The sequence below is a fragment of the Psammomys obesus genome, unplaced genomic scaffold (assembly GCF_907164565.1).
Source record: "Psammomys obesus unplaced genomic scaffold, mPsaObe1.curated_primary_1811, whole genome shotgun sequence".
Lineage (NCBI taxonomy): Eukaryota > Metazoa > Chordata > Mammalia > Rodentia > Muridae > Psammomys > Psammomys obesus.
In genome coordinates, this window is record NW_026585643.1 from 6923097 (window position 1) to 6948588 (window position 25492).

Genomic DNA, 25492 nt, shown 5'->3' on the forward strand with positions numbered 1-25492 from the left:
AGTTAAATATCACAGATAAGAGAAGAAGGTCAGGTCCAGGGCTTTCAGATGAGTACAGGTGATCAGATCTTCTTCCTGTCTCTCTTGTCTGTGGTACCACATTCTGACCCAGTTATGGGTTGTTATTCTGGGTGATCATATTAGCTACCAAAAGTGATCAACTTCCAAGAAATGTGTTCCCATCTAACTCCAAGACACTGCCAGAAAAGGGGACTAGGGAGACCTAAGAAAGCCATGGATGCCCTTTTGGAGGAATGATTTTTGGGAAATAACAATAATCTGGAGGGAAGATTACTCTGACTTTAATTCTATCTTTCAACTTCTGCAAACACCCCATCACTTATAGACTTATTGTCTGGACTTTTCCCAAGTTAGATATTTGCCCCTAGATTACAGAATTTGTTTCACCCAGGAGCTTAGTCTTTGTGATAGTTCTCAGACAACACATGATCTTTTCTTCTCAAGGAAAAGTTGGCAATCATTGTACATCTTTATTCATTAAAATATGCATGAAAAGATTTGGAATTTGTCAGAGAAATGAGGTTGGAATTAAAAATGAGACCAAAATATGAACCTGTAAATATTTCCTGCCGTAAGATTTTGTGCCTGTGAGAGTCACAGCAATACTGGTTTTCTGTATCCAGATGGCCCATTTATTGTGAATTTTTCTTTTCAAGAAGGTCTTTTGAGGTATTTAAACCTGGATTCCCTCTCTCACTTCTACCTACTCCCTCCCTCCCTCTTTTCCTTTTTATGTCAAGTTGTATTATATTCTTATTTAAAAACCTGGGGCTAGGGTGATACTTGTCTGCAAAGTGTTTGCCTTGCAATCAGGAAGAGCTCCCCAGAACTCATTCAAACAAACAAAGCTGGCATGGAGATGTATGTTTGTAATTCTATCCCTGGGGAGGTGGGGCAGGTAGGCTCCCAGGGCTTGCCACAACCAGAGACAGTCTGACTCAAAAAACAAAACAAAAGAAAACAAACACCGTGAGGAACAACACCTGAGGTTGTCCTCATACACACACACACACACACACACACACACACACACACACACACACGCACAATAAAAAGTAAGTGCAACATTAAAAGTCGGTGTTGCAGTTGTGCACTGAGCACATGCCCGTAACCTCGACCAGGGAACGAGAAGTTCCCGCCCTAGAGCCGAATGCTCGGAGGACTGTGGTCCTGGCATTTGACAGCACACATCAACTTTGCTAGTTATTGTTCCCATAAAATATGCAACCATTTGTTTTACCATGGCTTCTCTTACTAGTAACTGGTGAGGTTCACCCCATCATTCACCGCATGGAACTGCAGACCATGCTTTCTCATTGCTGTATTGTTTCAGTATCACTCTTTTAAAAAGAGTATTTTCTGTGGAGGCAGGTAGCATCTAAGATGGACCAGGATTTGCAGATCAGCCGAAATCACTCAGAGTGCGAAGGGTAGGAAGCCGGCAGCAGTACTGCTTTGGTTCCGAACTGGACAGATATTTTGTGATACAGAGCAGGCTACAGGTTGCTTCACGGGTTGGAAACATCACACATATGTAACAATGCCTGAACATTCTTTGCTTTCAAGGATGGTGACGCCTTTGCTTAATCTTAAATTGCTGTTCATATTTTTAGTGTTTACTTCTTTTTTAATTTTAATTTTTTATATTAATTACAGTTTATTCACTTTGTATCACGACCATAGCCCCCTCCCTCATTCCTTCCCAATCCCACCCTCCCTTCCTTTTCTCTTCCCATGACCATCCTTCAGTCCACTGACAGAGGAGGTCTTCCTCCCCTTCCATCTGACCCTAGCCTATCAGGTCTCATCAGGACTGACTGCAATGTCCTCCTCTGTGGCCTAGCAAGGATGCTCTCCCATCAGGGGGAGGTGATCAAAGAGCTAGCCACTGAGTTCATGTCAGAGATAGTCCTGTTCCCTTTACTAGGGAAACCACTTGGAGACTGAGCTGCCATGGGCTACATCTGTGCAGGGGTTCTAGGTTATCTCCGTATATGGTCCTTGGTTGGAGTATCAGTCTCAGAAAAGACCCCTGGGCCCAGGTTTCTTGGTTCTGTTGCTCTCCTTGTGGATCTCCTGTTCCCTCCAGGTCTTTCTATCTCCCACTTCTTTCATAAGATTCCCTGCACTATGCCCAAAGTTTGGTTATGAGCCTCAGCATCTGCTTTGATACCCTATTGGGTAGAGTCTTTCAGAGGCCCTCTATGGTAGGCTCCTGTCCTGTTCCCTCTTTTCTCCCTCTTCCGATGTCCATCCCATTTGCCTTTCTGAATGAAGATTGATTATCTTACCCAGGGTCCTCCTTGCTTAGCTTCTTCAGGTGGACAGATTTTAGTATGTTTATCCTATATTATATGTCTAATATCCACTTATAAGTGAGTATATACCATGTGTGTCTTTCTGCTTCTGGGATACCAGTGTTTACTTCTACTGGTCCCTTTTCACTGGCAATTAAACAAATTTTTACACCTTGCATTTCAGAGAAAAAAAGCAAAGCTTGGACTTTATTTTCTGCATTGCTTTCTGTTGTTTTCCAGCTTAGAGTCCTACTACTTCCAGCATTGACTGTCACTGCCAACAGGCTCCACTGTCATTCTCTCCTGTTATCTGGCCTGGATCCTGTGAATAATTTCTGTGTTTTTCTCTTGTCTGGTGTCCAGAAGATGTGATACCACTGTTCATTTCCTCTTGGAGCCTTTTACACCTCTGGCAGCATTATTTTCTTGGTGTACTCGTACTTTTCTGCCCATGTCTCAGAGTTATTTGTGACTCTGTATATTGCAATTTACTCCCTAAGTATAGGTTAGCTTGGAGGCTCCTTTATCTAACTATTTTTTCTTTACTTTGTTTTTTTCTTTTTGTCTTTGTTACTTATTCATGTATTAATAACCTTTGTAATACCCCATAGTCAAGAATTAGTGTAGAGCAATAGTTATACAAGTCTGTCCCCAAACCTCTTTTCTTTTCTTCGCTGTGACTTTGAGCAAAAGCTCACATTCTCCGAGCCTCTATTTTTTCACGGACATCTTCTGTAAGGGTATAGAATCTACTTACTTGAAAGGAAGGAGTGCTTTATGGTTGTGAAGGTTGTGAAGAATTTAGCAGCTTTCACTGTGTAGCTATTGAGTGTGATCCTAATTTGCATAGTCAGAGCAAGGCAGGCTACTGAACAGTGTTACTGTAATGACACATAGTTGGCATTTCTCTGAGGACCAGATAGTATGGATAGAAATGTTGGTCCCGTCCAGCGCCTGGCACATCACTGCCTGCGTGTGAAAGCTGTTGTGGTCACTTTAACTTGGAATTCCGTAAGTATTTCAATCAGTGTTTTCAAAATGTCAGCCATAACCCTCTCTCTCTCTCTTTTTGGTTCCCCTTTTGTGTGACCCCATTAAAAATGCTGCTGCTGTCCTTGGAATTTACTCCACAGTGAACCATTGGTTGTCATCTTTGTTCTGCAGCTGTAAGTTCTGTCTATTGGGCCCTAGGAATTTTCTGTATTTGTCCTTTTGTCTTATAGGTCTGCTACTGTTGTATTGTACATCTCATACTTTCTTGTGACATTCACTTCACTTTTGGAATTAACCCCTTGCTGTGGCACTCGCTCTTCATGTGAACAGGACACTCAGCTGCTTTGGGTTGTCCATGGATTCTGATTACATCCTGGAGGACCTTGGCTTGCTGATATGAGTTAGATGGTTTTCTACAACTGGACTTTCAATGATAGTGATCACCTGCGGTTCTGAATGTCTGTGATTGCAAAATGCTATCTCAGTGGCCTCACTCCATTTAGGGTCCCTTCTTTCCTAGTCTTGAAAGTGCACACGCTCATGAGCCTGAATGCTTCCTAATTTCAGGAGAGCAGTGAGAGTGGTCAGATTTATCCCCGCTGTGTAACACAATGCCTATTTTAAGGTCCATGCTGAGTCATTTTTTTTAACCTAAGTGAATATTTTCTCCTATCTGTACTTACCTTCTTAGCTTTTATTTTGCTTACAAGACTTATTTTCATCCTTCACTTTGTCCATTAACTTCTCTTTCTGGTCCTGGGGATTGAACTCAAGGCTTCATGCATGCTGGGTAAGTGGCTTTACCACTGAGCTACATCTCCAGCTCCTAACTTACTTTTAATTCATCTTTTAAGTGATACATAAAATTTTGCATATTTATGGGGTAATGTGTGTTATATTCACACTATATGATATTCAAGTCAGGTTAACCCTGAACCTGTCTTCTTAAGTATTTTTCATTTCTTGTTGGGGAATCTTCTAGCTTTTGAGACATACAGGGTGTTATTATTGCGTAGAGTTACCCTACTGTACAGTTAGATGGTTTTCTCTGACTGAACTTTCAGTGATACTGATCACCTGCAGTTCTGAATGTCTGTGATTGCAAAATACTATTTCGGTAGCCAGAACTTCTTAATCTGATCTGTAACAATACCAATTGACCAGTCTCTATCTATCTGACCCACACGTTCCAGTCTTCCAGCATCTGGTAACCACAGAGAACTAGATATTAACATATAAGTAAAAAAAAAAAAAATACCTGGGGAAGAAGTCTTGCTGTAAGGCTGGCAGTGAGGCATGTCCTAATGTTCTACAGAGCTCTGCCCAGTGTTGGGAAGGCCTGCTGAGACTTCTGTGTTTTGCCTGTGCTGGCTCTCACTTTAGCAGGCCTGGCCCCGAACGCCAAAGTGAACTTCTGGCCTGTCCTTCCTAGAATGCTTCCTAGTGCATAGATAGTCTTTGTGCTGTCATTATTGAACAAATATGGGAGACGGTGCTGGAGTCAGCTCTTGAGCCGCACAGTACATGTGATTCTACAGGCCCTGAGAGGTCTGTGGGTAATAGCATATGGCGCTGTCTGGCCCTGGATGCTTTCATGGTGGATTTGGTAGTGGGCGTCAAGTCTAAGGCCTTGTCTTAGTTTCTTCTTCCTTCCCCAGGTAGGAGACCTCATCTATGATGAGTATCTTCAGCTGTTAGCTCTCCACAACCCTTAGATTGTGATGAGCCTCTGTCGCCATCTCTACCGGAAAGGGGCAAGGAACTGCTCAATGCAGAGTCGGAGCCACAATTCTGTTTTCCGTCTTTCTCATTTTTATTTGTAAATTATATTATTTGTGGTTTAAATTACACGAGTAAATGGGTGAATATCCGAAGTTAGGTGAGAGGTGAATAGTTAGAAAATTCTGCCAGTAAATAAATGGGTTTTAGATGAAGCGACTAGAAAAAAAATCAGCAGTTAAGTGAGACAGACTCCTAATGGAGTGGCATCAGGATCCTATTTACATGTTTCTTAATTTTCAGGCTTTTATTTTATTAGATAAGATTACATTCTCTGTTACAATTAGTGACTCAAAAGTTGTCCTTAGATGATTCAGTTTCCTGTATATACCAAGTATTGTGCCAAATGAAATTAGTAAATAGATGAAAAAAACCACGGCTGCAGGAGGATACAGGTATGAACCAATATGTCATTCATGCAATGGGCATTTGGTCAGATGCTGAAAATGGGCTGGGCCTGCTGAGTTGGGTGGCACGATTATCAGGGAGGGTGTTGTGTATTCTGGCTGGAACACATAGGGAAAAGACTCCTGCGTGTCTCGGGACAGCATGTTTTCAGTGATGACTTTGACACAACTTTATCAGGATATACACTATTGAAGCGATGACAGCCTCATATGTATGTATCTTCAGAAAATGTTTCATTTTAAATTACCAGTCTCTGGCATACAGATACAGATAGCTGTATTTGACAATGTCGAATACTGTTTGTGATGTGGAGATGTTTGAGACTGCCACACCCATAATTACTTGTTGGAGAAAAGGACAATGTACAGGAAAAGTCTGTACAAAGCCTACTTTCACCCTTATCCAGGTCCTGCCATCTCCCTGAAATGTAGGCCTAACCTTGCATCTCTCACAGCTATTCTTTCTTCTGTAGTTAACCAGCATTATGAGAACTTACCCTTCTAAAACATTTTTCCCACCCTTTAGCAAAAATCTTTGAAAGGCTTCTTGTTTTTCTTATATAAAAAAGCCAGAGTCCTTGGCATTGTCCATGAGGCTTTTTTATGACCTGGTTTTATTTTATTCTGAGCATCTGGTACACAGGAATGCTAAATGAGTGCTTGCTGTTACCCATCTCCTTCCTTGGTTTTGTTTTGTTTTGTTTTTCTTTCTTTGTGTTCATTCTCATACATAAAGAGTATTTATTTTTCTCCAGTAGATGCAGGAATCTGATTTTTCTCCCCCTGTGCATAACCCCCTTTGTCTCTTGTTTCATGCAACCTACGCATGCTTTTATAACACTGGACTCAACATAGCACCACACACCTGCACTTGTGTAGACACTTGTAATCATTTCTCTGATCTGCCTTCCTCATCTGATACAGGCAAGGTATGAGAACATGTTTAGGTGTTTATTTCTAGCACTCTAGTACTTAGTATTGCCTGATTGACAAATGCTCTGATGAGGTAATTTTCTGATAAGGCTCTGTCTTAGCTCTGAAATTGAGTCCAAGGGACCCCAGTGCACAAACATATTCCACAAGGATGCCGCGGCCTGCTTGATGGAATAAATGACATGCCTGAGGCATAGAAGGGTTAGGTGTCCATGGGGGCAATTCCTAGAACTTTGTGATTGTTGGCTATCGTAAGCAAGCAGTAGGATTGTTTGATAAATTCATCCTTTCTGTATCATAAACTGAGAAGTAAGTGTAAGTTTATTTTGTGTGGATCTTAAGGTACTTACAAAAATTCTTTTCTCCTTTTCTCAGTTCTTCTCTAGACCTCTGACTCTATCCTGAGCCTGTGAAAAAGCCCGTGCGTGGTCAGTGTTCAGGTTGCTGTGAGCACAGTGCCACACTCCCCTTCTTTGCTGCTTGAACTAGGCCTCAGTTCTGACATAGTTTACGGTTAATTTGCATCAGAACAGATCTTTACATCTTAAATGCATATACTGTTGGGAGCTTTGTTTATGTCCTTTCTTTTGTATAATGCTGTGTGGAGAGTCTTCAGACAGCATTTCCTTAAAATGCAGAGTAAGCTTGTGAAATACTGAACATTCCAGCCTCTCTAAGCATGGATTTAATTGTATTCTAGCACAGCAGCTTCTCTGGGGATACTCAGGTAGGATCACTACTGAATGTTGTGTTCATTTGGAACCTGAGTTATTTGATTATTTTTATTGTCATTTGTTGGTGTGTTGAATCTTGTGTTGTTGTTTTGTTTTTAACCTAAGTAGCTAGAAATTATGTAAACCACTTTTTTTTTTCCCCTGCTGGAAATAACTTTTAAAGGAGAGAGGAAACTACTAATATAGTTATTGCAAATACTGTTTTAAAAAGCATATTTAAATGACTTGGAAACTTTAATTTCATAATTATTTAATCTCAAGCGAGACACATGTGAAATTTGTATTTTACACTGCTTAAATAGGAGGGTGTGGCATGACTGCTTCTGTCAGGCACACACATGCTCAGAGGAGGAATGAAGGAGGGGAGTACGGTCTAAGAGCTGTTAGGACTGTAGCCCAGCGATGACCCTGGTGGGAGTAGGAAACCCCTGTCCTAGCTATAAGGAACATAAAGTGGCTGTCTGCTTTCATTAGGGACAGTCAGCTAATCTTACAAAGCTGAGCATGTCATTTTGTTGATTGCCCACTCTTTTTGTTTTGTTTTAATAAATACCTTTATTATTATTTTCCAAAGTTCATGTTTTACTTGGAAATTTAAAGGATGCAGGATTTGGTTTATACAAATTGTTTTTACACATATTCTTTGAAGCAGGTTATACATATATGAAATTAGAAACTAAGTCATTAGTAGAGTGATAATTTCTATAAACATTCAATTTGGGTTCTACTTTATATTAAAAGTATTCAGTGCATTATCAGTAGTGCCTGTATTGGGAAAGTGTAGTGAGAAAAGGAGCAGTCTTGGTATAGTATCTACCCTGTTAATGCCTGCTCTGGGGCCTGTACCATTTTTAGTTACTACGTCTCTATTGCTGTTTGAGATCTATTCAAGTCCAAGCCAAGCCTGAGAGTGGAGGTCTGTAACATCAGCTACTCCTGAGGCTAAGGCGGGAAGATTGTAAGTTCAAGACCAACCTGAACTACAAATTGAGCTCAAGGCCAATCTGAGCAACTTAGTAAGAATCTATGAAGAATAAAAAAAAGAAGGCTGGCATCTAGCTCAGGGGTAGGGGTTTTGCCTAGCTTGCATGAGACCTGTAGTCAGTGCCCCATGTCACAAGAAGAACAACAGCCAAGGGCAAAGATGTCCGTGGAAGCATCAGTGCAGGCATTCTGGGAAGCAGTTGGGCCACTGCAGCTAGAATCAGAAGCTTCTGGAAGGCCCAGAGTCTATTGCACCACAGGCTTGGATGCTAGGGCAGTCCTGACTGCAGGTACGAGGCTGCCTTTTCCTTTCCTTTCCTTCCCACATTGGTCTTCTTTTTCTTCATTCTTTTTTGTTGTTGTTGGTTTTTTGTTTTGTTTTGTTTTCTTTGTTTTTAAGATGTGACTAGGAGGGGAGGAGGGAGGATGCTACCATTGGGATGTAAATGTAATACTAAAAATTTTAAAACAAAAAGAAAAACCGATGTGACTGACATACAGTGCATCATTTGGTTGGACTTTTGCTGTTCACGTGTATTTACAGAGACTTGAATCTTCTATGCAGTGGTGCATTATTAGAACTCACCAGCCATCAAAGCTGCTATTGCCAGGCTGGAGAGATTGCTCAGTGGTTAAGAGCACTGTCTGTTCTTTCAGAGGTCCTGAGTTCAATTCCCAGCAACCACATGGTAGCTCACAACCATCTATTACTGGGGTCTGATGCCCATTTCTGGTCTGTAGGTATACATGCAGATAGAGCAGTCAAACACGTAAAATAAATAAATAAATCTTTTTTAAAAAGCTGCTATTGCCACTGAGTATCCAAAAAGCAAAAAGACCTCCCATGTACTCAGCTCCTTAAATTAGCATTGTCCACTGGGCTGCACCTCTGGAGGGTTCACTCAAAACATCATTGTTAAGTGAATTTTTACACCAGCTGATAAATACTTTCTGATCATGCTGCATTTCTTTTCAAGGTTAGCAAGGAGCATAGACTTGAATAAATGGAAACAAAAACAGAACAGTCTCTGCATACAGACTGGTTATATTGACATTGTTTCCAGTATCTAAGGGATGGAATCATGGATGGCCAACCAAACGTAGGCACAGGAATTCTTCCTGAGTTAAAGTTGGCTACACCTGTTATTAGTTTGCTGTCCTAGGAACACTTTTTCAGAAGCATAGTTAACTGTTTTGATATTGGTGATAATTGAGAAAGCCACAAAGCCCACAAGTCATTTATTAAAGGGCCTAGCATTTGTTTCGCTTATCCTCGTAGAAGTGCTTTAGTGGCCTCATAATGGAAGGCAGGGAGAAGCCTGTGTGAACATTTATATTTCAGGGTTAAAGGTAATTGTCTTTAGTACAGAGGAGCTAGAACTCAGGAATAAAGCTTGGATCAACTTAATGTCCTTGGATTTGTGCCTTTCGACATTTTCTCTCTCCTTTATTTCCTACTGTTTTTCCAGTAGCGCATGACTGATGTGTTAGTTGCATGCTATATGTGAGGTGTGTGTGTCTTGAATTTATATATTCATAGCAAGTAATTTTTCTAAAGGTAAGTATATGTTCATAAATTGCCAAATGTTATGCAAGGATATTGGATAGCATTATCTACAGAATGCATGTGATGTGGCAGCTTGTGTGGACACACATGCACACATTTAAGATGCTTCTGATTGAATTAAAAAATTAAACTTTTCACATTTTTATCTATTTAACATTGTATCTTTGCTTTACTTACGACTTAGATATTCAGTTATAGCTAGTTCTATTCAGTAAGTACTTTAAGAAACATTATTATAAAATATAATTTAATTTGTTCTATAACCCAAAGAAACTACATTGATTGTATTGCTAACAATTTAATTTTTAAAACATTACTTGAGTTATTCTGTCACATGACATAGAAACTCTGCTGAGATTTTTATGGCAGTGGTTTGAAAATAGCATGGCGGGTAATTAAGTTATATATAAAATTTTGAAGAGCCTGAGGTGTACCCCCTGTTGTAGTGTTTCCCAGAATTGCTCGTAGGAATCTAGACATCATTTTCACATAAAGAAAAGATAAATGTTAAGTTTCCAGAGAACTCATTTTGAGATATTTTAATTTCCTTGTATGGACAAATATCTACCTACAAGGACAGTTACTTTTCTATTTTGGTGCTACTGATATTGAATATCACAAATACAAAATACACTTTAAAATTTGTTAATTTCTAGAGAGTCTATTAAGATAAGCAACTGTTCCCCCAAAGGGGGAGAATTCTATTAGTCTCCTAGTTTCCAAGCATTCAGAAATACAGTCGTTTTGGTGGGAAGAAACACCTGCCTGGACAGCAACACCCACATGTTCAGTTTGTTTGCCCTGAAGCATTTGTACATCTGCAGGTTCTTCAGAGCACACTTTAATAAATAGCAACCTTGGCAAAACCATACCTGTGCTCTGTATAGAACAGTCTGTGTGTAGAGCCTTATCCCCACTGCTTTTCCAGATGAGTGGGTTCAGTCAAGTCTAAGACATTGACTGACACCCGGCTGCATATTTGTTAGAGATTCAAAGGAGATTCCATGAGAGCCATTGCTACCCGCATTTCAGAAAATGTTTGCTTCTGAAATGGAGACTCAAGCCTCTGCTCTGACTTTGAACTCTTCTCTTCCCCCTACAACAGGCATGCAGGTGAGGTACTGAAAGTACAAAACAACCCCCAAACGTATTTGTATTGGATCTGCTTATCAATGTTTACCCATTAAATGAAAATAATATGTAAGCTTTATGTGCATTTTTTGGGTACTTTTACTTGTGTATAACTAAACATTAAACATTGTTTCTCATGTTAGTTCCATCTACAGAATACTAGATACTTTTGAATTCAGATTTTATGACTTTTTATGTTCAGTTAAACTAAGTACTTTATGGAGAACATGACTTGTCTTAGAGGTTATTTTAAGTATTAATTTTGGTATAGACTATCATTTTAAAATTATTTTAGTCTAGTTATAAAAAATATTTGTGTTTTCTTTAAACAGCTTTCTAGTGCCATCTTAGATTTTGAGTCTAAGAGTAGAACTGTGCATAATATTTCTATGTGTGACCTACAGGAAGACCATGTACTCAGCTGCAGCTTCTAAATCCAGAACGATTTGCACGTCTTATTAAAGAAGTAATGAATACATTCTGGCCTGGCAGAGAGTTGGTGGTTCAGTGGTATCCATTTAGTGAAGACAAACGTCACCCATCCATTTCATGGCTTAAGATGGTTTGGAAGAATCTCTATATACATTTTTCGGAGGATTTGACTTTATTTGATGAGATGCCACTCATCCCCAAAACTATACTGGATGAAGATCAGATGTGTGTGGAACTCATTAGACTCAGGATTCCATCAGTAGTCATTTTAGATGATGAAACTGAAGCTCAGCTTCCAGAATTCTTAGCAGATATTGTACAAAAACTTGGGGGGATTGTCCTGAAAAGATTAGATACCTCTATTCAACATCCACTTGTTAAAAAATATATTCACTCGCCACTACCAAGTGCTGTTTTGCAAATAATGGAAAAGATACCACTGCAGAAGTTGTGTAATCAGATAGCATCACTATTTCCAACCCACAAAGATGCTCTAAGGAAATTTTTGGCCAGCTTAACTGATACCAGTGAAAAAGAGAAAAGAATAATTCAAGAATTGACAATATTCAAAAGACTTAATCACTCATCTGATCAAGGGATTTCCTCTTACACAAAATTAAAAGGATGTAAAGTTTTAGATCATACTGCCAAACTTCCAACAGATTTGCGGCTATCTCTTTCAGTAATTGATAGCAGCGATGAAGCTACCATTCGTTTGGCAAACATGTTGAAAATTGAAAAATTGAAGACTACAAGCTGTTTAAAGTTTGTCTTAAAAGATATTGAAAATGCATTTTATACTCAGGAAGAGGTGACACGTCTTATGCTGTGGATCCTTGAGAATCTGTCTTCCCTGAAAAATGAGAATCCAAATGTGCTAGACTGGTTGATGCCACTAAAATTCATCCATATGTCACAGGAGCGTGTGGTAGCAGCCAGTGACCTCTTTGATCCTGATATAGAAGTACTAAGGGATCTCTTTTATAATGAAGAAGAAGGCTGTTTCCCACCTGCAATTTTTACCTCACCGGATATCCTTCATTCTTTGAGACAGATTGGTTTAAAAAACGAAGCCAGCCTGAAGGAGAAAGATATTGTGCAAGTGGCAAAAAAAATCGAAGCTTTACAGGTCAGTTCCTGTCAGAACCAGGATGTTCTCCTAAAGAAAGCCAAAACACTCTTACTGGTCTTGAATAAAAACCATACACTCCTGCAGTCTTCTGATGGAAAGATGGCATTGAAGAAAATAAAATGGGTTCCAGCCTGCAAGGAAAGGCCTCCAAATTATCCAGGTTCCTTAGTCTGGAAAGGGGATCTCTGTAACCTTTGTGCACCTCCAGATATGTGCGATGCAGCACATGCAGTTCTAGTGGGCTCCTCACTTCCTCTTGTTGAAAGTGTCCATGGGAACTTGGAGAAAGCACTGGGCATCTTCACAAAGCCTGGCATCAGTGCTGTCTTAAAACACTTTAAAATTGTTGTTGACTGGTATACTTCAAAAACCTTTAGTGATGAAGATTACTATCAATTCCAACATATTTTGCTTGAAATTTATGGGTTCATGCATGATCATCTGAGTGAAGGGAAGGATTCTTTTAAAGCCTTGAAATTTCCATGGGTTTGGACTGGCAAAAACTTTTGTCCTCTTGCCCAGGCTGTGATTAAGCCAATCCATGATCTGGATCTTCAGCCTTATTTATATAATGTGCCTAAAACCATGGCAAAATTCCACCAGCTGTTCAAAGCTTGTGGGTCAATAGAAGAGTTGACTTCAGATCATATTTCCATGGTCATTCAGAAGGTTTATCTTAAAAGTGACCAGGAGTTGAGTGAACAAGAAAGTAAACAAAATCTTCATCTTATGTTGAATATTATGAGATGGCTGTATAGCAATCAGATTCCAGCAAGCCCTAATACACCAGTTCCTATTTATCATAGCAAAAATCCTTCCAAACTTGTCATGAAGCCAATTCATGAGTGCTGTTATTGTGACATCAAAGTTGATGACCTAAATGACTTACTTGAAGATTCGGTGGAACCAATCATTTTGGTACATGAGGAAATACCTATGAAAACTGCAGAATGGCTACAAGTTCCATGCCTTAGTACAAGACTGATCAACCCTGAAAACATGGGCTTTGAGCAGTCAGGGCAAAGAGAGCCTCTTACTGTAAGGATTAAAAATATTTTAGAAGAATACCCTTCTGTGTCAGATATTTTTAAAGAGCTGCTTCAAAATGCGGACGATGCGAACGCCACTGAGTGCAGCTTCATGATCGATATGAGAAGAAATATGGACATAAGGGAAAATCTCTTGGACCCAGGGATGGCAGCGTGCCATGGACCTGCTCTGTGGTCATTCAACAACTCTGAATTCTCAGATTCAGACTTTATAAATATAACTAGATTAGGAGAATCTTTAAAAAGGGGAGAAGTTGATAAAGTTGGAAAATTTGGTCTTGGTTTTAATTCAGTCTACCACATCACTGACATTCCCATCATTATGAGCCGAGAATTTATGATAATGTTTGATCCCAACATAAATCATATCAGTAAACACATTAAAGATAGATCTAATCCTGGAATCAAAATTAATTGGAGTAAACAGCAGAAAAGACTTAGGAAATTTCCTAATCAGTTCAAACCATTTATAGATGTATTTGGCTGTCAGTTACCTTTGGCTGTGGAAGCCCCTTACAGCTACAACGGAACTCTTTTCCGGCTGTCCTTTAGAACACAACAGGAGGCAAAAGTGAGTGAAGTCAGCAGTACCTGTTATAACACTGCAGATATTTACTCCCTCGTGGATGAGTTTAGTCTTTGTGGGCACAGACTTATCATTTTTACTCAGAGTGTAAACTCAATGTATTTGAAATACTTGAAGATTGAAGAAACCAATCCTGGCTTAGCACAAGACACAATAATAATTAAGAAAAAAACCTGCCCTTCCAAAGCATTGAATGCACCAGTTGTAAGTGTTTTAAAAGAAGCTGCTAAACTCATGAAGACTTGTAGCAGCAGCAACAAGAAGCTCCCCACTGATGGTCCAAAGTCATCGTGCATTCTTCAGGTCACGGTTGAAGAATTCCACCATGTCTTCAGGAGGATTGCTGACTTACAGTCACCACTATTTAGAGGTCCTGATGATGATCCAGCTACTCTCTTTGAAATGGCTAAATCTGGCCAATCAAAAAAGTCATCAGATGAGTTGCCACAAAAGACAGTAGATTGCACCACATGGCTTCTATGCACATGCATGGATACAGGAGAGGCACTCAAGTTTTCCTTGAATGAAAGTGGAAGAAGACTGGGGCTGGTTCCTTGTGGGGCAGTAGGGGTTCTTTTGCATGAAACCCAGGAGCAGAAGTGGACCGTGAAACCACACATAGGCGAGGTGTTTTGCTATTTACCTCTGCGAATAAAAACAGGATTGCCAATTCACATTAATGGGTGCTTTGCTGTTACTTCAAATAGGAAGGAAATCTGGAAGACAGATACAAAAGGGCGTTGGAATACCACGTTCATGAGGCATGTCATTGTGAAAGCTTACTTACAAGCACTCAGTGTCTTACGGGACCTAGCCACTGGTGGGGAGCTGACTGATTACACCTACTATGCTGTGTGGCCTGATCCTGATGTAGTTCATGATGACTTCTCTGTCATCTGTCAAGGATTTTATGAAGATATAGCTCATGGAAAGGGGAAGGAATTGACCAGAGTCTTCTCTGATGGGTCTACTTGGGTTTCCATGAAGAATGTGAGATTTCTAGATGACTCTATACTTCAAAAGAAAGATGTTGGTTCAGCAGCCTTCAAGATATTTCTGAAGTACCTCAAGAAAACAGGCTCCAAAAACCTCTGTGCTGTTGAACTTCCTCCTTCAGTAAAAGCAGGGTTTGAAGAGGCTGGCTGCAAACAGATACTGCTGGAAAATACATTTTCAGAGAAACAGTTCTTTTCAGAAGTCTTCTTTCCCAACATTCAGGAAATTGAAGCAGAACTTAGAGATCCTTTAATGAATTTTGTTCTAAATGAAAAACTCGATGAGTTCTCAGGAATTCTCCGTGTTACCCCATGTGTTCCTTGCTCCTTGGAGGGCCATCCTTTGGTTTTGCCATCAAGACTGATCCACCCTGAAGGACGAGTTGCCAAGTTATTTGATATTAAAGATGGGAGGTTCCCTTATGGCTCCACACAAGATTACCTCAATCCTATTATTTTGATTAAGCTAGTTCAGTTAGGCATGGCGAAAGATGATATTTTGTGGGATGACATGCTAGAGCGTGCAGAATCTGTAGCTGAGATTAATAAAACCGACCATGCTGCCGCCTGCCTCAGGAGTAGTATTCTGCTAAGTCTTATTGATGAGAAGCTAAAAATAAGGGATCCTAGAGCAAAGGATTTTGCTGCAAAATACCAAACAATTCCTTTCCTTCCATTTCTAACAAAGCCAGCAGGTTTTTCTTTAGAATGGAAAGGGAACAGTTTTAAGCCTGAAACCATGTTTGCAGCAACTGATCTTTACACAGCAGAACATCAAGATATAGTCTGTCTTTTGCAACCAATTCTCAATGAAAATTCCCATTCCTTTAGAGGCTGTGGTTCAGTGTCATTGGCTGTTAAAGAGTTTTTGGGCTTACTAAAGAAGCCAACAGTTGATCTGGTAGTAAACCAGTTGAAGGAAGTTGCAAAATCAGTTGATGATGGCATTACATTATACCAGGAAAATATCACTAATGCTTGCTACAAGTACCTCCATGAAGCAATAATGCAAAATGAAATGGCCAAGGCAGCAATTACTGAAAAGCTAAAATCATTTCATTTCATTCTGGTTGAGAATGTATATGTTGAATCAGAGAAAGTTTCTTTTCATTTGAATTTTGAAGCTGCACCATACCTTTATCAGTTACCTAACAAGTATAAAAATAATTTCCGTGAACTTTTTGAAAGTGTGGGTGTGCGGCAATCATTTACTGTTGAAGATTTTGCCCAAGTTTTGGAGTCTATTGATCAAGAAAGAGGAAAAAAACAAATCACAGAAGAAAATTTTCAGCTTTGCCGACGAATAGTCAGTGAAGGAATCTGGAGTCTCATTAGAGAAAAGAGACAAGAATTCTGTGAGAAAAATTATGGCAAAATATTACTACCAGACACTAATCTGCTGCTGCTCCCTGCTAAGTCCTTATGCTACAATGACTGCCCCTGGATAAAAGTAAAGGACTCCACTGTTAAGTATTGCCATGCTGACATACCCCGGGAAGTAGCTGTAAAACTAGGTGCAATACCAAAGAGACATAAGGCCTTAGAAAGATATGCATCTAACATCTGTTTCACAGCCCTAGGCACAGAGTTTGGGCAGAAAGAAAAACTGACCAGCAGAATTAAGAGCATACTCAACGCCTATCCTTCAGAAAAGGAAATGCTGAAAGAGCTTCTTCAAAATGCTGATGATGCAAAGGCCACAGAAATCTGCTTTGTGTTTGATCCTAGACAGCATCCTGTTGACAGAATATTTGATGATAAATGGGCTCCACTGCAAGGACCAGCACTGTGTGTGTACAACAACCAACCATTTACAGAAGATGATGTTAGAGGAATTCAGAATCTTGGGAAAGGCACTAAAGAAGGAAATCCTTGCAAAACAGGACAATATGGAATTGGATTCAATTCTGTGTATCACATTACAGACTGCCCTTCTTTTATTTCTGGAAATGACATTTTGTGTATTTTTGATCCCCATGCCAGATACGCACCGGGAGCCACATCCGTTAGTCCTGGACGCATGTTTAGAGATTTGGATGCAGACTTTAGAACCCAGTTCTCAGATGTTCTAGATCTTTATTTGGGAAACCACTTTAAACTGGACAATTGTACAATGTTTAGATTTCCTCTGCGTAATGCAGAAATGGCACAAGTTTCAGAAATTTCCTCAGTTCCATCATCAGACAGAATGGTCCAGAATCTTTTGGACAAATTGCGCTCTGATGGGGCAGAACTTCTAATGTTTCTCAATCACATGGAGAAAATATCTATTTGTGAAATAGATAAGGCCACAGGAGGTCTGAATGTGCTCTATTCAGTAAAAGGCAAGATCACTGATGGAGACCGGTTGAAAAGGAAGCAATTCCACGCATCTGTAATTGACAGTGTTACTAAAAAGAGACAGCTTAAGGACATACCAGTTCAACAGATAACCTACACTATGGATACTGAGGATTCTGAAGGAAATCTGACCACATGGCTGATCTGCAACAGGTCAGGATTTTCAAGTATGGACAAAGTATCCAAGAGTGTTATATCAGCTCACAAGAACCAAGATATCACTCTCTTCCCGCGTGGTGGAGTAGCTGCCTGCATTACTCACAACTATAAGAAGCCCCACAGAGCCTTCTGCTTTCTGCCTCTCTCTTTGGAGACAGGTCTCCCATTTCATGTGAATGGCCACTTTGCTCTAGATTCAGCCAGAAGAAACTTGTGGCGTGATGACAATGGGGTTGGTGTTCGAAGTGACTGGAATAATAGTTTAATGACAGCCTTAATAGCACCTGCATATGTTGAATTACTAATCCAGTTAAAAAGACGTTATTTCCCTGGTTCTGACCCAACATTATCAGTTTTACAGAACACTCCCATTCATGTTGTGAAGGACACATTAAAGAAGTTTCTGTCCTTCTTTCCAGTTAACAGGCTGGATCTGCAGCCAGATTTATATTGCTTAGTAAAAGCACTTTACAGCTGCATTTATGAAGACATGAAACGTCTTCTACCTGTTGTTCGGGCTCCAAATATTGATGGTTCTGATTTGCACTCTGCAGTCATAATTACTTGGATCAATATGTCTACTTTACATAAAACTAGACCATTTTTTGATAACTTGCTACAGGATGAATTACAGCACCTTAAAAATGCAGATTATAACATCACAACTCGCAAAACAGTCGCAGAGAATGTCTACAGGCTGAAGCACTTGCTTTTAGAAATTGGGTTCAACTTGGTTTATAACTGTGATGAAACTGCTAATCTTTACCACTGCCTTATAGATGCAGATATTCCTGTTAGCTATGTGACACCTGCTGATGTTAGGTCCTTCTTAATGACTTTCTCTTCTCCTGATACTAATTGTCATATTGGGAAGCTCCCTTGTCGTCTTCAGCAAACTAACCTAAAACTTTTCCATAGTTTAAAACTTTTAGTTGACTACTGCTTTAAAGATGCTGAAGAAAGTGAGTTTGAAGTTGAGGGACTGCCCCTGCTCATTACACTGGACAGTGTTTTACAGATTTTTGATAGTAAACGACCCAAGTTTCTAACAACATACCATGAGTTAATTCCATCACGTAAAGACTTGTTTATGAACACTTTATACTTGAAATACAGTAGTGTTCTGTTGAACTGCAAAGTTGCAAAAGTATTTGACATCTCCAGCTTTGCTGACTTACTCTCTTCTGTGTTGCCTCGTGAATATAAGACCAAAAACTGTACAAAGTGGAAAGACAATTTTGCCAGTGAATCTTGGCTTAAGAATGCATGGCATTTTATCAGCGAATCAGTAAGTGTGACAGAAGATCAGGAAGAGCTAAAGCCAGCATTTGATGTCATTGTTGACATTCTCAAAGACTGGGCATTGCTTCCAGGAACAAAGTTCACTGTGTCATCCAGTCAGCTCGTGGTTCCTGAGGGAGATGTGCTGATCCCCCTGAGCCTCATGCACATTGCTGTTTTCCCAAATGCCCAGAGCGATAAGGTTTTTCATGCTTTAATGAAAGCTGGCTGTATTCAGCTGGCTTTGAACAAAATCTGTTCTAAAGATAGTGCATTAGTTCCTCTGTTGTCATGCCACACAGCAAACATAGAGAGCCCCACAAGCATCTTGAAGGCTGTACATTATATGGTTCAAACTTCAACATTTAGAACCGAAAAACTGGCGGAAAATGACTTTGAAGCACTTTTGATGTATTTCAACTGTAATTTGAGTCACTTGATGTCCCAAGATGATATAAAAATTTTAAAGTCCCTTCCATGCTACAAATCCATCAGTGGCCGGTATATGAGCATTGCAAAATTTGGAACATGCTATGTGCTTACCAAAAGTATCCCTTCAGCTGAAGTGGAAAAGTGGACACAGTCATCATCATCTGCATTTCTTGAAGAAAAGGTACATTTAAAAGAACTGTACGAGGTGCTTGGCTGTGTGCCAGTGGATGACCTGGAGGTGTATTTGAAGCATCTTCTGCCAAAAATTGAAAATCTCTCTTACGATGCAAAATTAGAGCACTTGATCTATCTGAAGACCAGACTGTCAAGCATTGAGGAGCTGTCAGAGATCAAGGAACAACTTTTTGAAAAACTGGAAAGTTTGTTGATTATCCATGATGCCAACAATCGACTAAAACAAGCAAAACATTTCTATGACAGAACTGTGAGAGTTTTTGAAGTTATGCTTCCTGAAAAATTGTTTATTCCTAAAGAGTTCTTTAAAAAATTGGAACAAGTAATAAAACCTAAAAACCAAGTTGCGTTTATGTCATCGTGGGTGGAATTCTTGAGAAATGTTGGACTAAAGTACATACTCTCCCAGCAGCAGTTGTTACAGTTTGCCAAGGAAATCAGCGTGAGGGCAAATGCAGAAAACTGGTCTACAGAAACCCTGCAGAGTACAGTTGACATCCTTCTCCATCACATATTTCAAGAACGAATGGATTTGTTATCTGGACATTTTCTGAAAGAACTGTCCTTAATACCATTCTTGTGTCCAGAACGGGCCCCTGCTGAGTACATTCGGTTTCACCCTCAGTACCAGGAGGTAAATGGAACACTTCCTCTTATAAAGTTCAATGGAGCACAAGTGAATCCCAAGTTCAAGCAGTGTGATGTGCTGCAGCTGCTGTGGACATCCTGCCCCATTCTTCCAGAGAAAGCCACACCCTTGAGCATCAAAGAACAAGAAGGCAGCGACCTTGCCCCACAGGAGCAGCTTGAACAAGTTTTAAACATGCTTAACGTTAACCTGGATCCCCCTCTTGATAAGGTCATTAACAATTGCAGAAACATATGCAACATAACAACGTTAGATGAAGAAATGGTAAAAACCAGAGCGAAGGTCCTAAGGAGCATATATGAGTTTCTCAGTGCAGAAAAACGGGAGTTCCGTTTTCAGCTTCGGGGTGTTGCCTTTGTGATGGTAGAAGATGGCTGGAAACTTCTGAAGCCTGAGGAAGTAGTGATAAACCTGGAATATGAAGCTGATTTTAAACCTTATTTATACAAGCTGCCTTTAGAGCTTGGCACATTTCATCAGCTGTTCAAACATTTAGGTACTGAAGATATTATTTCAACTAAGCAATACGTTGAAGTTTTAAGCCGCATATTCAAAAACTCTGAAGGAAAGCAATTAGATCCTAATGAAATGCGCACAGTTAAGAGGGTGGTTTCTGGTCTATTCAAGAGCCTACAAAATGATTCAGTCAAGGTGAGGAGTGATCTGGAGAACGCCCGGGACCTCGCACTCTACCTTCCGAGCCAGGATGGTAGGCTGGTGAAGTCAAGCATCTTGGTGTTTGATGATGCGCCTCACTATAAAAGTAGAATCCAGGGCAATATTGGCGTGCAAATGCTAGTTGATCTTAGCCAGTGCTACTTAGGGAAAGACCATGGATTTCACACTAAGCTGATCATGCTCTTCCCTCAGAAGCTTCGACCTCGACTGCTGAGCAGCATACTTGAAGAGCAGCTCGACGAAGAGACCCCCAAGGTATGCCAGTTTGGAGCGTTGTGCTCTCTTCAGGGGCGACTGCAGCTCCTCTTGTCTTCTGAGCAGTTCATCACAGGACTCATCAGGGTCATGAAGCATGAGAACGATAACGCTTTCCTGGCCAATGAAGAAAAAGCCATCAGACTTTGCAAAGCTCTAAGAGAAGCTCTGAAAGTTTCCTGTTTTGAGAAGCTTCAGACAACATTAAGGGTTAAAGGTTTTAATCCTATTCCCCACAGCAGGAGTGAAACCTTTGCTTTTCTAAAGCGATTTGGCAATGCAGCCATCTTGCTCTACATCCAGCACTCAGACAGTAAAGACATTAACTTCTTGCTAGCCCTAGCAATGACACTTAAATCAGCAACTGACAATTTGATTTCTGACACGTCATACTTAATTGCTATGCTGGGGTGCAATGACATCTACAGGATCAGCGAGAAACTTGACAGTTTAGGGGTAAAATATGACTCCTCTGAGCCATCAAAACTAGAACTTCCCATGCCTGGCACACCAATACCTGCCGAAATCCATGATGCGCTGCTTATGGATCCGATGAATGTGTTTTACCCTGGAGAATACGTTGGGTACCTTGTAGATGCTGAGGGTGGCGATATCCATGGCTCCTACCGGCCGGTATACACATATGCAATTATTGTACAAGCAGTTGAAAGAGAAGACGCCGACAATGCTAGCTGCCTGGGGAAGATCTACCAGATTGATATTGGCTACAGTGAATACAAGACAGTCAGCTCTCTGGATCTATACAAGTTCTCAAGGCCCGATGAAAGCTCCCAAAGCAGAGACAGTGCTCCCACAACCCCAACAAGCCCCACAGAATTTTTGACTCCTGGTCTGAGAAGCATCCCTCCTCTTTTCTCTGGCAGAGAGAGCCACAAGTCTCCCTCCTCCAAACACCACTCCCCCAAAAAGCTCAAGGTGAATGCATTGCCAGAAATCTTAAAAGAAGTGACATCAGTGGTGGAGCAAGCTTGGAAGCTTCCAGAATCAGAACGAAAAAAGATGATTAGACGGTTGTATTTGAAGTGGCACCCTGACAAAAATCCAGAGAATCATGACATTGCTAATGAAGTGTTCAAACACCTGCAGAATGAAATAAACAGATTAGAAAAACAGGCTTTTCTGGATCAAAATGCAGACAGAGCTTCAAGAAGAACATTTTCAACTTCTGCATCCCGGTTTCAGTCAGACAAGTACTCGTTTCAAAGATTCTATACTTCATGGAATCAAGAAGCTACGAGCCATAAATCTGAAAGGCAACAGCGAAGTAAGGAGAAATGCCCTCCCTCTGCTGGGCAGACATACTCTCAAAGGTTCTTTGTTCCTCCCACCTTCCGGTCTGTGGGCAATCCAGTGGAGGCCCGGAGATGGTTAAGACAAGCCAGAGCGAACTTCTCAGCTGCCAGGAATGACCTTCATAAAAATGCCAACGAATGGGTGTGCTTCAAATGCTACCTTTCCACCAAGTTAGCTTTGATTGCTGCTGACTATGCTGTCAGGGGGAAGTCAGACAAAGATGTAAAGCCAGCTGCGCTTGCACAAAAGATAGAGGAGTACAGTCAGCAGCTGGAAGGGCTGACAAACGACGTTCACACATTGGAAGCTTATGGCGTAGACAGCTTAAAAACAAGGTACCCTGATTTGCTTCCTTTCCCACAAATCCCCAATGACAGATTCACATCTGAGGTTGCCATGAGGGTGATGGAGTGTACTGCCTGTATCATCATAAAACTTGAAAATTTTATACAACAAAAGATATGAGGAAAATACTTAAAGAAAAAAAGCAGAGCCAGATTTTGAATGTGTTATAGCACAAATATGAATTGCTGTTCTTCATCAGCTTCATTGCCGGTATCTAGGATCTGTGAAGCACACATCAGAGTGTTCTGGAAGATTTTGAAGCTGTATGACTCCTAACAGAAACCTTAACAGAATTGAAAGCTGATTTTGAAGATGGTGGTGAGCTGCGGAGTTTCTAGGTGTATTTGAACTGTTTGGTGGCACATTATTAAACTGCACTTTATGTAACCAAAGCTTAGCAGTTTTAGGAGTCTACCTATGTCTTTGGTTAGGAGAGAGCTAAATTTTACATTTTAAACATGTTTTTTGAAGTAGATAAGGAAACACTGGACATACTGATTTGGACATATGAGGGAAATTAGGTCTTTGGGGCTTCTCACTTTTTAAGTGGCCACTTTTAGCTGCATTGTTTTCATCAGCTGGATCTGATTATGAATATGTTACAGTTTCTCATGTTTAGTTCACATTTTCAGTGGTACAGTATTTAATCCTGAGTGTTACTTGACTAAGAGTATCAAGATGGTCCTTGGAGTGCACTGAGTGCACTTGACATCTGTATTTTGATTTTTTTGTATGCCTTGTGTTTGTGGGCTTCCTGATTCATGATGATAACCTATGGAAGTCTCAGAGTGCTGGTCCCTACTACCAGACACAGTTTCTAAAACTGCTTACCAACATGGCATTTAGCAAAAGAGCATTGGCATTATGCTTTGTGTACATATTTTCCACAAATGTCAAAATTTGTATAGTGTGGCTGAACAATATGCAATCTTTTGTTATTTAAAGGTGCTGCAGTGAAAAAAGCCAACTGTCTTTCAATATGGCACTTAGTTGGGAATTTTAAAATTTTTATTTTAAGTACATTAAAATTGCTCAAATTATTGAAGTGATGCACAGTAGTTTACAAAGGGAATTATCAGTTTGTACTGTCCCCCACAAACGGTTGAGAACTGACATTTAATTTTCATAATGTTCAAGAGTCCTAACATACATATTTAACATATTCTTTTGCATAAAGTCAGAGAAAGGAAATAATAGCTTATATAAGTGCAATGGCTGTAAATGATGCTAAATATATTTTATGCAATTAAGGGCTTACATACAGAACATGTTAGCTTTTTTTTTTTTTTTACTTTTATTTGTAAAAAGGAATGTTAATTGCTTCTGGATGTGAATCATGGATATTTTCTGTTGTTAATATTGGGTGCCATAATTTTAATAAAGAAAAATGTATATAAAATCATTCTGATGGGTAAATTTTTGTTTTGAGATTCTCTTTTTATTTTATGTCTGGGTATTGTATCTGCTTCTGTCTGTGTAGCACTTGTATGCAGTGCCCCCGAAGGCCAAAAGAGGGCATCAGATCCTCTGGAACTGGAGCTTGTTAGCCACCGTGTGGATGCTGGAAACTGAACCTGGGTTCTCTGGTAGAGATGTCAGTACTCTTAACTGCTGAGCCTCCTCGTGAGCCCTCACATTATTTTTTGAGAAATACAGTCTGTTGGAAATGAAGCTTAGTTTCTCCATGGTAAGAACTGTGGTGTGCATGGGTCTGTTCACAGTGAGCTTTGGGAGAGCACTGCTCTGTATATTTTATGTCAGGATGCAGATTTTATTGTGGTTAAGTGATTTAAAGTACACAATGTATGCAGCCTTTTAGGTGCTGACTGACTTGCTTAAGAGCATGCTTCAGATCTGTACGGAACAGAATTAGTTGATCCCTCTGTTGGGGTGGGTCTGGAAATAATTGCCATCTCTGGCATCTCCTGACAGGTCTTGTGTCTCACAACAGCACTCTCTGAGGCTGGTTCATGTCTGTGGCCTAACTTATGGTAAACGTTTTGTCCCTCGGGCACCAGACATCTGGAGTTAGGTGACTGAAGGCTGATCACTCAGTTGTGGTATTACCTGACTCCACTTTGCTTAAAAACTATGTGCTTTTTTGATGCTCACATTTGGCAGTTAGAACTTGCAGCACTAAAAATTACACAGAAAACTCTGTCTGGTCTTGGTAGTAGTTGATCTAGGTGAAAACAAGCCACAGACAGTACAGGCCACAATCCCTTCCGTGAAGCGTTGGATCCAGATGCGTTTCAGATGTTCCCTTGAGGGAATTAATCTGAGACCATGTTAAGTGTTTGTGTGTTTTGGTTTTTAGACTTGTTGATTTGTCAGCTGTTGGACTACTTTGTGTGTGTGGGTGTTTTACTTGCCTGTATGTTTGTGCACCAGTGTGCATGTTGGAGTGTCCATGGAGGCCAGAAGAATCCGATCCCAAACAACTGGAGTTACTGGTGGTGACGAGCCACCATGTGGGCACTGGGGATTGACCTGGGGCCATCTGGAAGAGCAGCCAGGGCTGCTAACTGCTGGGCCATCTCTCTCGGCCTGTGAGATTATGTATGTTTTTAATGAAACATCTTTGTGGGGCTTGGCAATACCCTGCATTCCTCTGCAGTACCTTGTGGATGTCTAACATTAACTTGACTACACAATTGTTACAAATAGTTGCAGAACTGAGATCAGGTTCATCGTTAACTTGACAGTAGCAGCAGCAGTTGTGTGTTTTGTTGTTTGTTTGTTTGTTTTTTCAGGTATTTTTAGAGTTTGAAATTGAGAATAAAGAATTTCTTCCCTGAGTAAGT

At 40.3% G+C, this 25492-nt stretch overlaps 1 protein-coding gene across 1 annotated transcript in view; it reads left to right on the forward strand.

The window, feature by feature from the left end:
* Positions 1-24051, forward strand: part of Sacs (sacsin molecular chaperone) — a 43085-nt gene extending 19034 nt beyond the window's left edge. The window contains exon 8 of the mRNA XM_055617381.1: positions 11251-24051. Coding sequence (XP_055473356.1) covers positions 11251-22808 — 11558 coding nt within the window. The 3' untranslated portion in view covers positions 22809-24051. The remainder of the gene's footprint in view (positions 1-11250) is intronic.
* The last annotated feature ends 1441 nt before the right edge of the window (positions 24052-25492 follow it).